The sequence below is a fragment of the Pyrus communis genome, chromosome 2 (genome assembly GCF_963583255.1).
Source record: "Pyrus communis chromosome 2, drPyrComm1.1, whole genome shotgun sequence".
NCBI lineage: Eukaryota > Viridiplantae > Streptophyta > Magnoliopsida > Rosales > Rosaceae > Pyrus > Pyrus communis.
The window spans coordinates 33,827,969-33,845,482 of record NC_084804.1 but is presented as its reverse complement, the minus strand read 5'-3'; the positions used below and the strand labels follow the sequence as shown (position 1 = coordinate 33,845,482).

At 34.9% G+C, this 17,514-nt stretch overlaps 2 protein-coding genes across 26 annotated transcripts; one reads left to right on the top strand and one right to left on the bottom strand.

Moving 5' to 3' along the window:
- The first annotated feature begins 1,250 nt into the window (after window positions 1-1,250).
- On the top strand, window positions 1,251-6,132 carry LOC137724402 (disease resistance protein RUN1-like). The gene is made up of 4 exons (XM_068463146.1): window positions 1,251-2,716; window positions 2,845-3,946; window positions 4,063-4,338; window positions 4,430-6,132. Exons 1-4 carry the CDS (start codon window positions 2,244-2,246, stop codon window positions 6,101-6,103), a joined length of 3,525 nt encoding a protein of 1,174 aa, XP_068319247.1. The 5' UTR covers window positions 1,251-2,243; the 3' UTR covers window positions 6,104-6,132.
- A 190-nt stretch (window positions 6,133-6,322) lies between these two features.
- On the bottom strand, window positions 6,323-11,656 carry LOC137724403 (uncharacterized). Of its 25 annotated transcripts, XR_011067375.1 has the most exons (12): window positions 11,464-11,654; window positions 11,168-11,253; window positions 10,497-10,572; window positions 10,286-10,382; window positions 10,155-10,208; window positions 8,989-9,144; window positions 8,610-8,665; window positions 8,185-8,230; window positions 7,839-7,917; window positions 6,994-7,082; window positions 6,546-6,669; window positions 6,323-6,460 (listed from the first exon to the last, which is right to left on the bottom strand). XR_011067375.1 is itself a non-coding variant. In XM_068463147.1 (8 exons), exons 3-7 carry the CDS (start codon window positions 10,499-10,501, stop codon window positions 8,621-8,623), a joined length of 357 nt encoding a protein of 118 aa, XP_068319248.1. In that variant the 5' UTR covers window positions 10,502-10,572; window positions 11,168-11,253; window positions 11,464-11,654; the 3' UTR covers window positions 7,924-8,230; window positions 8,610-8,620. The 25 variants fall into 25 exon arrangements, 1 of the variants encoding a protein (XP_068319248.1); XR_011067379.1 differs by lacking the exon at window positions 8,185-8,230 and having other exon boundaries at window positions 10,286-10,392; window positions 10,520-10,572; window positions 11,464-11,656; XR_011067374.1 differs by lacking the exon at window positions 8,185-8,230 and having other exon boundaries at window positions 11,464-11,652.
- Between the last annotated feature and the right edge of the window lie 5,858 nt (window positions 11,657-17,514).

The following is a 17,514-nucleotide window of genomic DNA, read 5'->3' as shown; positions in this document are numbered from 1 at the left end:
TGCAATTAAAACATAATAAATGTTACATATATAAAAAATAATAATGCAAATTCATAATATAATAATGCAATTAAAATATACAAATTAATGTCAGCTAAGGTTGTCAATGTCGAATTTTGTCTTAATTTATACCTCATTTCCTTGAACATGCTCTTACAATATAGAAAGAAACAATTTGGTGGCAACTGACTGCTGCAGTAGTGTAAACTGAATAGATAGGAAGACACAAAGTAGTTCCCAGGTGGTATGATAGAGGGAAATTCATTTGAAGAAACGCGTTAGATTATTAAAAAAAAAAAAAAAAAAAAGCTATTAAAATCAAACTATTCAATTAAACAAAGCAAAGAATGGTAGAACGCAACATCGTCAATCTTTCTTGGAAATTATATATGATGCCCTTTCCACCAACTCCATCACTTTCAAAGGTGACGCTCCAACTACTTTCGTCGTCTTCTTTTCCACTTATCATATTCTTTTCATCAATTAACATCCAAGCATCTTTTCCTTTCATCACTTTAGTTATTCAATAGTAATCCATCAGTTTGGAGTTTGAAATATTAGGCAAATAACTTCCAGTCTTCTGTGCTTAGAGCTGATTGATCGGAACACTACCGATTTGCGTTGAGCAGCCAAATGGCTCCCTGCAATTTTTTTCATGGGAATACCATGTGTTTCTGAGTTTCAAAGGTTGAATTAAGGGAGAATATGAAAAAATAATGAGAAAAATTGTAGAAATTAATCGTCATTCAATTTTTATTCAATTGAAGAAATGATCCCTTAATTTTTATCCAATTGTATCAATAGTTCTTCTAGCATGACTCATCTTAACGGAATCCCGAAGTTGACAAAAAAAGACCATAATTAACTTTTTGATGTATTAAGGGACCAATGACCATGAATTTTTAGTTGATGAACCGGTTCAAGTTAAAGGTCCATTGCTATGATTTTCTCGTTGTTTTAAAAATGTTGTATAAGATTGTAATTTCAACCAACCTGAGAGGTAATGCAATATACCCACAAACTAAAGAAGAAAAAAGAAGAGTACTGATATTTTCATTGTGTCTTATTTCTTCACCAACTATTAGATAAAAATGTTAATAATATATTTATCATTTTAAAAGAAGACTTTTAAACTCGTATTTAACTAATTACACAAATTTTGAAACAAAACAAAACATAATTTAAAATAATAAATAAATGTTGGTGGACGAGGTGTGATGTCTGTGGTGGAGAGAGGCTCGGAGAGATTTGAGCTTTACATTCAAAGGAGGAATGGGTGTGTGCCAGACGAAGGTGATAAACAGTGAGATCTGCAACTTTGACAGAAAAGAAAGAAGAAGAGTGGTGAGGGGCCCATAAATTAAAGAAGAAAAAAGAATTGGCAAGCATGTGCTTTGATGCGTTGAATCAGGTCCAATCTGACTAACAAACGTCAACAAAAACATCGTTCTCTCTTATTTCAGTTTCTCACCTAAATCACCTTAAACCAATTTGAAATTTCCTCGTCTCTTACACGAAGCTAGCCTCTCTCTACCTTGATTGGTTTGGTGTTTCTTCATTTAAAGAAAAACGAAAAAGAAGTTGTCAATAGTAAAGGACACTAACACAAAATTAAACAAACGCACCGTGTCATCAGTCATTCAATTAAACAAATCAAAGAATGCCAGAACGAAACATCTTCAAGTCTTTCTTGGAAATTATATATGATACCTTTCCCACCAACTCCATCACTTTCAAAGATGACACTCCAAGTACTTTCGTCGTCTTCTCTTCTACTTTTTTTATTTTATTATATATGATACCCTTCCCACCAACTCCATCACCACTCTCGCCTCTCACCCTATCTCCATCAGATCCTCTTTGTTCTCTATCCTTCACATTGCTTTCTCTCTCTGCTGCTCTCACCTCGACCTCTCTTCCTTTCCTTCCTCGCTCCACCAGCCAACCATTTGAGATCATCCACCGCTTCGAAAGTGTGGGAGAAGAGGAGGGAGGCGCAGAATAGATTAGAGACTGAAGTTTTAGGCTTCAGTTTTTATATTTCCAAATTGCCCCAAAGATTTCAAGATATCAAAAACTTCCTCAAAATAATTCAACCCGTGCTGGAGGTGTATCCAACCCATTGACAGGTGTCTTGACCTTGTCCAACCCGTGTCAGGGGCGTATCGTCGGCGTGTCGAAGTGTCACTTCTGTGCTTAGAGCTGATTGCTTGGAACACTTCAGATTTGCGTTGAGCAGCCAAATGGCCCGGGCTTCTGCTCCTTCAGTTTTTCCATGGAAATACCATGTGTTTCTGAGTTTCAGAGGTGACGACACCCGCCGGGGTTTTACGGATCATTTATACAAACAGTTGGAGGCGCGAGGAATCAAGACTTTCAGGGACGAACCTGAACTTGAAAGAGGGACAGATATCAATCCAGAGCTCCTGAAGGCAATTGACCAATCAAGGTCTGCAATCATAGTTCTTTCCACAAACTTTGCTTCTTCAAGTTGGTGTTTGCGAGAACTTACTCATATTGTTAGTTGCATGAAAGAGAAAAAGAGAATTTTTCCCATTTTTTATGGCGTGGATCCTTCTGATGTACGCCATCAACGAGGGAGGTTTGGCGAAGCCTTTGCGGAACATGAAGTGAATTATCGAGAACACGTAAATGAGTGGAGAAAGTCGTTAAAAAGGGTGGCTAATCTCGCTGGGTGGAATTCAAAGGATTGTAGGTAAGCATGAGGCAACAACTGACGTTTATAGCTGAAGAACAATTTTTTACCATTGAGTTTCAACGTTACCATGCACTTTATTTTAGGATGTGATGATTTTTTATTTACGTTGTTTGTTCTTCTTGTAGGTATGATACAGAGCTTATCCAACGAATCGTCAATACACTATGGCAGGAAGTGCATCCTACGCTTTCAATGTTAGATTCCTCAGAGAGGTTTGTCGGAATCGATTCTAAACTGAAGGAAATAGATTTGCTTTTAGATACAGATGCAAATGATGTTCGCTTGATAGGGATATGGGGGATGGGTGGAGTGGGTAAGACAACCCTAGCTAGATTAGTTTACGATAGAATTTCTCATGATTTTGAAGGTAGCAGCTTTCTTGCTAATGTTAGAGAGGTGTGCTCTAAGGATGGTATAGTTCATCTACAAAAGCAGCTTCTTTATGATATCTTAGGGGACAATGACATACAAGTTTGGAATGCTTATAGTGGAATCACTAGGATAAGCAGGTGTTTATGTAATAAAAAGGTTCTTCTCATACTCGACGATGTGGATCAATCAGACCAACTGGAAAAGTTGGTCAAACAAAAAGAGTGGTTTGGTTTCGGGAGTAGAATTGTCATTACAACTAGAAATGAACGTTTGTTAGTCGAACATGGTATAGAGAAGGCATATGAGGTTAAGCCATTAAACCAAGACGAAGCTCTTTTTCTCTTTAGTCGGAAAGCCTTTAAAGATGATGAGTTGGAAGAAGATTTTTTAAAATTGTCTAAATGTTTCATCAGTTATGCAAGTGGTCTTCCATTAGCTCTTAAAACTTTAGGGTCTTTTTTGTACAAAAGAGGTCGAGCTGAATGGAAGAGTGCACTAGATAAACTGAAGCAAGCTCCTGATAGGAAAATTTTTGAAACATTGAAAATAAGTTATGATGGACTAGATGAGTTTGAGAAGAGAATCTTCCTTGACATTGCATGTTTCCATAAGTATTGTGAAAAGGAGCGAGTCATTGAAGGACTAGAAAACTGTGGCTTAGTTGGCGCTTGCATTGTGATTGATGTTCTTATTGAGAAATCTCTCTTGTATATTTCATACGAGTCTGTGTCTATGCATGATTTGATTCAAGAAATGGCATGGGAGATTGTTCGACAAGAGTCTTATGAGGAGCCAGGTGGTCGTAGTCGGTTGTGGCTTCATAATGATATCCTGCACGTGCTCGCAAAGAATACGGTAAGAAGTTGTGTGAACATGAAAATACCAAAGCTTGGATAGGACACTATAATATTATTTAACATGATAAGAGACTTGATTACGAAATTAACTATTCCTTTAATCTTATTTATCAGGGATCAGAGGCAATTGAAGCCATAGTCTTACGCTTGAGTGAATTTGAAGAGGCACACTGGAATCCTGAAGCATTCACTAAGATGTGTAAGCTGAGGTTGCTCGACATTCATAATGTGAGCCTTTCTAAGGGCCCCAAGTATCTTCCGAATGCTTTAAGAGTTCTCAAATGGAGCTGTTATCCCTCCAAATGTCTACCACCAATTTTTCAACCGGATGAACTTACAATACTTAGTCTGCAGCATAGCAAAATTGATCACCTTTGGGATGGAATAAAGGTAGATGATTGGACAATTGATTTTTACCTTGTCAATTACAATAATTGTAGTTTCTGAACATGAACTGTTGTAACATTTCTATTTTGTACAGCGCTTGGGCAAGTTGAAGTCTATCGATCTTAGTTACTCCCACAACTTGACAAGGACCCCAGATTTCACAGGTATTCAAAATCTCGAGAAGCTGGTTCTTGAAGGTTGTACAAATTTAGTTAAGATTCATTCATCCTTTGCGTTTCTCAGAAGGCTTAGACTTTTAAATCTTAAAGACTGTAAAAGTATGAAGAGTCTCCCAAACAAGGTAGAAATGGAATTTCTTGAAGTATTTGATATTTCTGGCTGCTCAAAACTGAAAAAGATTCCAGAATTTGTTGGAGAAATGAAAATTTTCTCTAAGCTTTCTTTAAGCGGAACTGGCGTTCAGGAAATACCTTCCTCAGTTATACGTGGGAGTTTGAAGGAGATTGATTTAAGCGGAATTGCTTTGAGAGAGACGGAATCCTCCCTGGTTTCAGTGAAAAATTTGGTAGCATCAAATTTTCTTGGATGCAATGCACCACCAGCTAGATCATGGCGTTCCTTCTTCACTTCTAGCGAATTTCCAACAAAGATTTCTCACCCTGCGAGTGTGGTCTTAGCTTCGTTGAAAGATTTATCCTTTCTGAAGGAATTAAATCTGAAGGACTGCAATCTTTGTGAAGGAGCAATTCCCGATGATATTGGTTTCTTGTCCTCTTTAGAAAGACTAAATCTTAGCGGAAACCATTTTGTTAGCCTTCCTGCAAGCATCGGTGGGCTTTCTAAGCTGAGGGATTTAAATCTGGAGAACTGCAATCTTTGTGAAGGAGCAATTCCCGATGATATTGGTTTCTTGTCCTCTTTAGAAGTACTAAATCTTAGCGGAAACCATTTTGTTAGCCTTCCTGCAAGCATCAGTGGGCTTTCTGAGCTGATGAGGTTTACATTGGATAATTGCAAAAGGCTTCAACAACTGCCAGCCATTCCATTAAACAGATTAACCTCTTTTTGGTTGAGTTTTGTCAATTGCTCCAGTTTGGCTGGAAATCAAGGTTGCAATGCTATAATGTATTCAATGCTAAAGAGATTCATTCAGGTATTTCTCTTTCTCCTATCCTCCCTCGTCTCCTTAGTTGTGTACATTTATTTACGTTGTTCCTTTGTGCAGAAGTTTCACATGCCGGAAACCCCTCTTTTTGTGGAATATTTGCATATGGTAATTCCTGGAAGTGAAATTCCTGAGTGGTTCAATAACCAAAGCATGGGAGATTTGGTAATTGAGGAGCTACCTTCGCACTCATGCAATAGCAAGCTGGTGGGGTTTGCTTTATGCGCTCTAATTGTACCTGCTCCCAATCATGGACTAAAACACCTTTCAGGACACCTTTCAAGACATCTTATTATATGTTTTCCAAAGGAAGAATCAGATCTCCTTTCAAGACACCCTTCACGACACATTTTAAAATACCTTTCAGGACTTGTGACTAACGAGGTAGCGTCAGATCACCTTTGGTTGGTCTTTCTACCTGTGACCAATCGTTGGGAGGAGAACTGTCGGGATCGGATTTGGTTTTATTTCAAAACAAGAAATGCTGTCGGAGGCAAGACATGCTTGAAGGTGAAGAAGTGCGGAGTCCTTCCAGTGTATGAACAAGATACAGAAGAAGAGCTCAACCGAACGATGAAACAATATTCCAACAGAAGCATTTCTTTGTGTGAGGATATTACCAATTGTGATTTTGAGGAATAAAAAACTGTACAACGAGACATGATTAAGCGCACATGTGAACAATACAGTAATGCAAAACAGTCTCTAAGAACCAAGTTAGCATCCATAGGCACACCCCAACAGTCCCAAGAATTTTGTTCCAAGTATACTCTATCTTTCATTTTCAAAATAAAACATCTTCATGTACCTAGTCTATATATATATAGACACAAACACACACACTTTTCGATATGGAGGAGGAAGCAACCATACCCTGAATACATCCAAGGCTAGTGAAAGGCTTGACTTATTTGTCAGTCAGTTCTTTGCTCAAATTTCTCTTTTTTTTATGTACATGAACCTGGACCCATGCACTTGTACTCTTTGTAGGCCACATTTCTGCAATTTCAAATTATATTATTAACTCTCAAAACTAATCATATGAAAACGCTTAATAATGTTTTAATCGACATAATCTGCTTACTTATCACGTTCGGCGTGGTTATCGTCGCTCCAGCGGGCTGGGTTAACCACCTTGGTCATGCTGGTGTAGGCATACACCATCTGGGGTCCGGCTCTCCAAGCCCTGCCCAAATATGTGCCACTGCCTGTCCCATTAATTATATGTTACATTATTAGTCACCAACCATCAAAAGTTCAAAACCATGACTCATAGACAAACAAAAAGATTAACTACATATATCTTAGTTAATCCACCCAAACTTTGTTTTGAGAGGGGGAACAATCAGGTGGAATCCACTGTTTATATGGTGAGACTCACATAATCCACTCAATCATTGTCGTTCCTATACATTCTTCATAAATTATATGAAAATTATGGTGAAAACAGATAACCTGCATACATCTATATTAGCATGACTTAACACTTGAGTGTAAATAGACTAAATATAAACATTTAGAAAAGAACAAACCTGTTCGCGAAACATAGGCGAATCATCAAGCTTTCCGAAATACGTGTTTCGAAGGATACAGAGATCGTCTTCTCATCTTCCATGCAAACCTGACACAAAGACCAATATACTCAATACTAATGAAAATCTCAAGGACCAACAAGGAATATTGGAATTTCTTGAACCAAAATCGATTTACGAAATTTCTTAATCTCACAACTAATATTGGTCTTAATAGAAATTCAAAACTTTGATCAGGTCATAGGATTTTGAAAAATAGTCAATACCATCTGAAACAAAGTTCCCCATTTCTCAGAAAATTATGAAAACAACCTCTGTTTGAGTTACATGAATTTTCCTAGTATCCAAATAGCATGTAAATTATCCTAGCATCCAAATAACAGGTATGGTCAAACGCTCAAAGTTCAAACAAACAATTAAAACCATATCCTCAAATATGTGGTTGGAATGAAGAGATTTAGGGGGAATTGAAATTCGAAAAGTTCGATCCACCCATTACAACCCCTGGCATTAAACTAAATCCCACGTCTACTCAAAAGACAGAGCAGAAAATTACTCAATTTCAAAATCCAAATCAGAAAATAAAACCTTAATAATCCTGCAATTTTGACCAACACACTACAACTAAAATCAGTGAACTGTTTACATTAAAACATATGAAATTACAACCCATTTGATAGAAGATTAAGATTTCATTGTTTTAACAGAAACACTGAAAAATGAACATTTCACAGCGAAGAACTAATTTCACATTATTTAAAAATTAGTCATCAAATTTCATAAATAAATAAATAAACCCAAAAGAATGTAAAAAAAAAATGTCAACATACAAAAGATATACTTACATATTATATTTCTGTCTTTGGTAAGTGCTTTGCGGACAATCACACATTTTTTTCTCTTATTTTGGAAAAAGTATACTGTCTGCAATTTTGTTAAAATAAATAAAATAATATAATATTAGAACAATGCCCTTAAACCATGAACATTTAATGTGGAGAAATTACAAGGTGAAATAAGTGGAACATAGGACAGAGGAGAAAATTCAAAGAATATTGTGATCAAAATCGGAACTCAGTGAGAGTTCAACAGAAGGATCAGTGGAAAATGCACTCACACACCAACTTGAAAGAAAACATAGTGTCAAATAATTGTGTCAGGAATAGAAAAATGCAAAATTTAAAGATTTACTTGCAGACTGGCAGCAACAAAAGCAAACGGAATACAACGGGAGTTACTGCAATGGTGAGAGGGAGGGAGAGATTAAAGATGAGTGATCAGTTAAAGCTATAATTTTTTAAGCATGTTCTGCAATATGAATCATTTAGCTATCACAAAAACATGCTTGAAATAAACAATATGCATAATCGTGGTATAAAAGCACAAAAAAAAAAAAAAAAAAAAAAAAAAAAAAAACAGAGATGCAATATCACCAACATTCATGATCATTATCCAGAATCGCTAAAGTAAACAGAAAATCAAATTAACACCTCTCTATTTCTAATCCATCTTCCTATTGTATTGTGATAAGGTTTATACTAACAATGTTTCCACCAAAATTTAATAACAAAAAGATCACAGTAGAAGTTAACATGAGAGAAAGAGTTGACCTCTACCTCTTATATGTTTATCCTACCAAATCCCCTGCATACTTGATCTCTTTTAAGTCCACCTGTTAAAATAAAAAAAAACACACAAAATTTGTAACACAGTTTGAACAAAAAGAGAGTTCTCAATTAGAGAAAACTTCAGTTTCATGTAAAGACATTGCGTTCTAATTTTAGGGCTTAACTATGCATTATTGGGATTTGCATTTAACTCAAATAAGTAAGATAAACTGATAAAGCAAAGGATAAAACAAAATCTATATCGATTTGATTATCCATTCAAAAGGACATTTGAACAAAAAAGATTTTTATTCATCCAAACAGCGATTAAACTAAAAAATTAGTTAACATTATTTACATTTGAAGTGTAAGTAGATATTTTTCTTACCAATGCATCAACCAATATGCAGTGCAAATGAGAAAACCGAATATCAGATTTGAAAACTTTTTGTCTCCACATTTTGCTAACACAAACTCTAGATTTTTTGGTAGCTTCAAATGGATCCAAACTTTGGATTGGAAATATACTCATTTCGGTCTGAAACTAAAAATTTATATTTTGTTAGTACAACAATGTATAAATGCATTCATGTAGCATGTCTCCAAAATAACAAAACTACCCATTCAAAAAGGCAAAAACAAAAAACTAAAGTGAAATATTAAAACTTGAAAAAGAGATTTTGATTTGGTAAAAGAGTTTAGTTGCTTCCAAAAGTGAAAGCGATCAATTTGTTTTCTATGAAACTGTAAAAAAAGTAGCACAACAAATAAGGACACAATGGATGATTTGTTTTCTATGGATATAGCTGATGTTGATCATAGTTTTGCTCAACATAAACAGAAAATATGGTAGCCTTCAACTACATTGCTACAGAACAGAAAATTGTTTTCTATGGGGTGCCCCACCGAAACTTGTATAGAAACGTATCACTCATGTTTCATGACCAACTTTCGAATTGTATAAAAACAACCAAATAATCCTCAACATTGAAAGAATAAAGGAAGAAGCAAAGTTTACAACAATGCCAGCAGTTGCTTCGATTAGTAAAAACAACATTATGCACATGTGTGGCTACCTAGCTATTAGGCTAGTCAATGTAATCATGAGTTTAGAAATTAATTGACCTCAACGTTGAAGCACATCTGCAAATATCTGGGTCACCACCAATCAAAGACCATGCGCACATAAATATGTGATCATGAATGAATCTTTGATACAAAAATAAAATTATTCTCTTAGTTCCGTGAAAATAAAGTAAAAGAACTTTTGCCATACTAACTAAGTCCCTTTAATGTCGACAGATTCAATATTCACCCTATCAATCAACCTCGGAATTGCTACTCCCAGAATAGGCAAACAATTTACCCTAAGCATGCAGAGAAAGTACTACAGACCTACCAATACAATTATATGTATTAAATACAAACTGAACCTAATTAGCATGCAGAGAAAGTACTACAGACCTACCAATACAATTATATGTATTAAATACAAACTGAACCTAATTAGATAATAAGACATCCATTTATAGTTTTGTAGCACCTCGATCTTACATGGAAAGTCTCATTCTCTTCTGAAATGTCTCCGTCGCAAAAGCAACTCAATCCCTTAGCAAAAGACCAAATAAGAAAACAAATAATTAATTTTTATCATCTTAAAAACCAAAAAATTGAAGACTCCTTACCAAGAAGATAAGTTCAATTTCATCACCGGAACTCCTAGCTTTCTTTGGAACACTCATTTTCATCCTTGAAAGTAACTCTTCAGAAAAGTAAAACCCTCTTGAAAAATCTTCATTAGCAGCAGCAGGGACCGTTTCAAAAATCAAAGTTAAGTCAAATAAAAAAGAACCCTTAACTAAAAAAGTAGAACAAAGAAATAAACAAATAACAAACCTCATAGCCAAGGAATTGTATACTCTGTACTACATCGTGCTTCAAATTTGAAGTGCAGAAGAATAAAATCTCTAATCTGGAAAAAAAAAAAAAAAAAATAAGTAACCAGTCTCAATACAAATAAATAGAAAGATAAAAGGAAAAAGAAGACAACCTGAATTCAAAAGGTTCTATATGCTATGTTCAAATTGATTACCTCAGATAGTCTATTTCACATTCTTACACACATGACAAACCAAAAAACATTCGAAACATATAGATAATCTAAAAAAATCCCAAAAAAATGTTTAATACATATTCTCAAACAGGTGGTAAGCACTGATTACAGGAAATAAAACCAAACACCACATCAATCCAAAACCCTAATTTTATTTCTTTTTCTTCGCATCAGATCGCCAAATCACAATGGATATGACCCCAGAAGAGCTCCAATTTCTCAACATCCCAGATCAATTTAAAAAAAATAAATAGATTTAAATTCGGATATAGGAAACAATGAATGAAAGAAATCATTCATGCATGGATGCACAAATATACAGACACTACAGAGATCATTTAATATAAAAAATAAAGATGCTCAGAGACTCAACACAGACTATTCATACTAAGAATTTCTTAGATACCTGTTGAAATTAATTAAATAAAAAAATTTCACGGCAGCCAATTTATACCTCCGATAGTCTGAGCTCTATGTCCCTTGACTTGGTTCATCTTCGAATCCATTTATTGGTCCTTCACAAACTTTGCCGAGTACAACCTGCAAACAGAAACAATACCCATTATACCTTTTTCAGATGGATTTTAGAGAGAGACAAGAGAAAGATTAGGGTTTAAGAGCAATAATAAAAAATAATTTTATGCTGAGAGGACCTAGTGCAATTGTGGTAGGCGCCTCTCAGATTTGCACAGGGAGAAGTGAAAGAAGAAGAAGAAGAAGAAGGTAGAAAGGGGGTGGTCCATAGCCTACCCGGCGTTTGAGAGTGATAGAAGGCAAGTCGAGAGCAACGGAAGCAGAGATTTGTGAAAGAGAGAACTGGAAACGGATGGAAAAATCGAGAAGTTGCAGACGAATTAGAGGTTCAGACGATGATGGACGCGTGGCCAACGTGGACAAATGCATAATTTCACTGTGTCAAGACGTAAAAAAACGGGGAAAGAAAAGCTAATTGAGGGCAATTCCGCCATTTTACTGCTGGTAAACAATACTTTTCCACTAGGTTTTAATATATAGATAATTTCTGAACCCTCCCATGGAGAATGTGCCGCCCCTCCATGGTGATATTCCCCATCACCAATTCCAACTCAACCGGTGTTATACCTATTACTACTTCCTAAACATGCTAATCTTGATCCTACCATGAACTCGATGACTCTACCACAAGTTGTAACATAAAGAGTCCATGAACTCGATGTCTAAGTAAGATTCACGATCTAGGCGGGTGTTTAGGCGAGTTTAGACGAGGTGCCTAACCCGCCTAGACTCACTTAGACATCGGTCTAGCCTTACTTAAGCACCCGCCTAGACACCGGTGTAGCCTTACCTAAACACCTGCCTAGATTGTGACTCTCACTTAAACAAAAAATAGATAATTTTCATTTTACATTTTATTTTTTCAATACTTGTAAGATACTTGTTATTGGATGAATGGTCATTATATGTTTGCTCCCCATGTTTTCAATATGTCCTAATATTTTACAATATGTATGTCATTTACTTAGCAACTTATGTACCACAGTACAATTATGTATTTTTTTTTTTGAGGTGTGCTATTCACACATCCCTTTTTACTTCTCACACACCTTTTATTAATTTATGTCCTTTGATCTTCTTTAATTTAGTTGATCCGACGGTCGTAAATTAAGAGGGTGTGTATGAAGTAAGAAGGGTTGTGTGGTTAGCACACCCTTTTTTTTTAAGTATAAGTACGCATTTATATTTATATGTTATAAAAAATTAAAGATCCGCCTAGGTTGCTGGGCCCCAATCAACCACCCAATTAGTGCCTAATGTCTTTTAAAACCTTGGCAGTGTGCGGAAAATTACATAACAAGTGAATTATATAACAGTTCTACTTGGAACCTACAACATATTAATGTAAGGAAAAGTCTTTTCTGCTTTGCCAATTTTTTTTTCTTACCCTTTAGAACTAGCAATTGAGCCCCCGCGTGATGCCAGGGTTTTATGACCGTTTAAGGTGATATTATTTTACATATAATATGTTTATATTGAGAGATGATTTTAAAATGTTATTTACAAAGAGAGGATACTATTTACAACCAATTCAAATCACACTAACAGTCTGCTCTTTGAGCAATTTTTCAACAAACCTAAATAGTAAAATAGACAAATCAATAGGTTGTAGGAGATGAATGAAATTTCAAATTGATTTACCATGAATGGATTAATGAAGAATCGATAGTAAAGCTAAACATGGTTGCGATACAAACTAGGAAGCCATCCATCTATAAGCCAGCCCTCATAAATTCATTCACTTCCACTGTTCTTCTAGTGTCTAATAAAGAAAGCAAAGTTCCTATAAGTACTCCTAACCATATGAGCAATAAAGTCTTTTAAGAGGAATCCCAATTTTCTCAACATAAAAGAAAACCATAAAAGCATTACTAATGACCATATCTGCAAAACCAAATCTCCTTTTTTGTACCTACTGAAGTACACATGAATATCAAAACGGAAACCTCAAATTATCATAGCATTCCCTTTCTATCTTAATTTTTGAAAAAGGAAACACAATGGAAGAAAAAAATTCAGCAATTTTGGAAATCATTACTACAGAGAGTAAAAAACATTTCAATTATGGAATGAGGGAAATTAAAGGGGTGCAAATAATTGGTGCTCAATAGAAATCACTGCCTAGTCATCAACTCTTTGTAAGCAAAGATTAGAAAGTTAGGATCTAGCATGATAGTTTAAGTTACTTGATATTTTTCAATGTTCGCAATCATTCTGCCGCTATAGAAACTGATGTATTCTTTGAAAGAATATAATGGTGTGTACTTATGCATAACACCACATAATTATCCTTAAAATCAATATGCAGAACTTAATTAACTTGCACAACACTCCCATTTTACGGCTTACTCACCAACTTAAATATTCGCTCTTGAGACGAGATGGTAATGGTAACTTCTTAGCCTTATACGACGCACAGTACCCTAAATCGCAAGAACTCCAAAACTCTCTTAATGCCAAAAATTCACAATTATATATAATCAACAAAACCCCCTGCAAAATGTTTTATACAATAGTTTTCAATACTGCTAACAAAATGCACATGTTTATACTGGGAGTTAAACAAAATGTAAATCTTGGTATTCTTCCCTAAACTGTAGAAGCCCGCCAGACCTACTCTTTTTCAATCTACCCCGAGTTTGTAATGATCTATTGTAGGTTCTTTTGGTCTATATAGCAATTGAATGCAACTGAGTGTAAAGGTTACCTGATGCATGGTGGTTTAATTGCCATCTGCTGCTTTTTGAGATGGAAATGGACTAATTCTTGTCTTGAGCTTAATGATATCAAATTCAGCTTGGTCCTAAAAGTACTGCAAAAGCCCATTGAAAGTTAAAGACATCTTTGCAACTAAACAATAGTTTGATTAGTCATAAGATCTAATCAGCTCTGCATCACAGAGGTGAGAGCACCATATGAACTTAGGTCCCTAAATATTTTCAACAAACTAAATGATAATATTCTAAAAACGAAAACTACATCTGGTTCTTAAGAAATATTCTAAGCTAGGAAATGCCTAAAATTGAAATAAAGAAATGTTGTCGGAAATAACGATTCCGGTTTGTTTTGGTCCTATGATTACTCACTACCAAATTATCAAATTCTCAATACCATTTTCTCAAAAACTTGCATACAACAACTATCCATCTTAGTAGCTGTAATCCAATTCATTCTCAGCTCAGTTTTGGTCTATGATTGCTCATTCCCAAATGTAATTGTTATTCTGTGTGCAAAATAAAATTCACTAAAATTTACCGCTGTGAGCATTTATGCCTCACAAAGTTTTCATACCTATGTTGTTTTTAAGGGAGTGAAAATTGAAATCACTTCTAAGTAAAGGTCAAAGAGATTGGATCATGGTTTAGGAATTGAGAATCAAGGAATCTCGCCGGAAAAGCTTTTGCAAGAAAAATTAGACAACAACTTACCTTTGATTCACCTTGAACTGTAACAAATCGAAGCATGCAACGAATGATTTTGGTTTCTGAGACTAAGGTTAAAAGACTAGTTGTAAAAAGAAGGTCCGATCACCAGCGTTCAGCTGGACTTCGGGCACCAACTTAATAATCGAAAATGGCTAAGAATTTCTAGAAATAGATTTGAGGGTTAGATTGAATGTGAGAGAGGGTTTATTTTTAGCTGGTTTGTAGTCGCCGAAAACGACGAACTCGTCGCAGGCCACAATCATGAGTCGTGGAGTGAACTCGTCGCCTAAAAATTTTCTACTCCAACATACTCTATAATTCAGGAAGTTTGTTGGTGAGGTTATTGTAGGCAACACAAAAAAACCTACACTTTGAACATTTCCCTAGTCCATGTGAAACTTTTCGAATTTATTGAAGGAAAAATCTATCTAAATTTAAAAGTCGGACCAGCAGCTCAATACTAATCACACATGTAGTGTCTAAACCGAAAAATCAGGGAACATTGTTTGACAAGTTTGTCATCCCAATTCAGATTGGAGTTTTTTCATGGAAATACCATGTGTTTCTGAGTTTCAGAGTTTTTCCATGGAAATACTAGGTAGGCACCAAAACAAAATAAATCGATCTTGCGTATCAAACCATTCCCTACAATTAGTTCAAGCCAAACCAATCCAAACCATTCCTTACAATTAGTCCGAGCCAAATCGATCTTGTGTATCAAACGTGCCCATAAAGTACCATCGAAATGCCAAACCGTCTATACATCCTGGTCATACAACATTGATTGTAGGAATTGGAAATTAATATCCATATCTCCATGTCTTGTTCAATGCCATTAGTTTCTAGGCACTCATTGAAAGGGGCATGAATTTCAATTTAGAAAGCTTCCCAATATTTGTAGTGCATGTGCCATTCAAATTGTTAGGTAGATGTCAAGGACTGTAAGGTAAGTGAATTTGATAATGGGAACTTTCATGAAAAGAGCTTGGCTAAATTTATTTTAACCAAAAATTATACTATAACTTTATTTAATGAAAAAAACTTAAATTTTAATGAAGAACTCTTAAATTTTAATAAAAGGAGACAAAGAACTTAAATTTTAATACAAACGTCATACTTTTAATATTACAAAGAAATAAAATAAAATAAAATAAAATAAAAATTGGTGTGCAGGACCCCGCGTCCTCACATATATTGTTTATAAAACTTACCACACTGTTTATGAAACTTACTACAGTGTTTATAAAACTTAATGGTACTACACTATTCATGAAACTTAATGGTATTATACTGTTTATGAACTCAATGGTACTCACTGTTTATGAAATTTAATGGTACTACATTGTGTATATATGCATATTATTTCTTTTGCCTTAAGTAGGTAAGAGTGAAATCTACATATATCAGTTTTATATATATTATTTATTAGGGTTCTTTAGAGAAAGACCCTTGAAACTCCTATTTTCCAAACAAAAAACCACATGGTATTAAACATTCAAATAAAACTCAAGTTTCAAATAGACTACCATGTAGACAAATATGTAACCAATTATTACAAAATATTTACAACTTAATTATGCCACAAAATCCTAAATATGTCAATAAATATGATTACTCACCCTAATTATGTGTAGCAATTAACCCCGGAAATTTTACCTTTCTTGTATCACAAAAATTTTACGAATTTTTCAACCGGATGAAAGAACTTAGTCTGCTGCATGGCAAAATTGATCACCTTTGGAATGGACGAAAGGTAGATGATTGGACAATTGATTTTTAATTTGTCAATTACTATAATTGTAGTTTCTGAACATGAACTATTGTAATATTTCTATTTTGTACAGCGCTTGGGCAATTTGAAGTTTATCGATCTTCGTTACTCGCACAACTTGACAAGGACCCTAGATTTCACAGATATTCTAAATCTCGAGGAGCTGGTTCTTGAAGGTTGTACAAATTTAGTTAAGATTCATTCATCCATTGCATTTCTCAAAAGGCTTAGACTTTTAAATCTTAAAGACTGTAAAAGTATTAAGAGTCTCCCAAACAAGGTAGCAATGGAATCTCTAGAAATATTTGATATTTCTGGCTGCTCAAAAGTGAAAAAGATTCCAGAATTTGTTGGAGAAATGAAAATTTTCTCTAAGCTTTCTTTAAGCCGAACTATTGTTCAGGAAATGCCTTCCTCAGTTATACGTTGGAGTTTGGAGGAAATTGATTTAAGTGGAATTGCCTTGAGAAAGATGGAATCCCCGGTTTCAGTGAAAATTTTTGAACTATCAAATTTTCTTATATGTAATGCACCACTAGCTAGATCATGGCCTTCCTTCTTCACTTTTGGTGAATTTCCAACAAAGATTTCTCACCCTGTGAGTCTGGTCTTAGGTTCGATGAAAGTGTTTGGATCCAAATTTACATCATCGGCCTATGCAATCGAGACCGTTGATTGAGCATAGTTCCAGACCGACGGATGAAAAGGTGAAGGTAATTTTATTATTAAAGGATATTATTATGATTTTATCATAATAATTATCTTTTAGTAAAGAATTGTTTTTATATAAGATAAATGGGATGCAAACTATATCTCAAGCTTTGAGATTCTTATCTGGTTAAGCAGCAATTTGTGTGCAAACTAAATGTTGGTCAAATAAAGACTATGAAGAGATACAGATGAGATTGAATGGGTGATTGACTGATGCCGTGCAAGAATTGGATGCCATGTATTTGATGGAAGATGGTCTTTAAAGTATCAGATAATAAGGCATGCATGATGGGATTATATTTCATTTTATTATACATGCATGGGATAAAGGCTACTACGGCAGTTTTGTAAAAGATGATG

Excerpts from the sequence above, each read along its gene's own strand:
- LOC137724403 (XM_068463147.1), bottom strand. Across the intron at positions 10,209-10,285 it reads AAATTGAACTTATCTTCTTG|GGATTGAGTTGCTTTTGCGA; the intron begins GTAAGGAGTCTT and ends TCTTTTGCTAAG. Across the intron at positions 8,666-8,988 it reads GCATATTGGTTGATGCATTG|GTGGACTTAAAAGAGATCAA; the intron begins GTAAGAAAAATA and ends TTATTTTAACAG.
- LOC137724402 (XM_068463146.1), top strand. The coding sequence starts at position 2,244 with ATGGCCCGGGCTTCTGCTCCTTCAGTTTTTCCATGGAAATACCATGTG. Across the intron at positions 3,947-4,062 it reads ACGTGCTCGCAAAGAATACG|GGATCAGAGGCAATTGAAGC; the intron begins GTAAGAAGTTGT and ends CTTATTTATCAG. Across the intron at positions 4,339-4,429 it reads ACCTTTGGGATGGAATAAAG|CGCTTGGGCAAGTTGAAGTC; the intron begins GTAGATGATTGG and ends TATTTTGTACAG.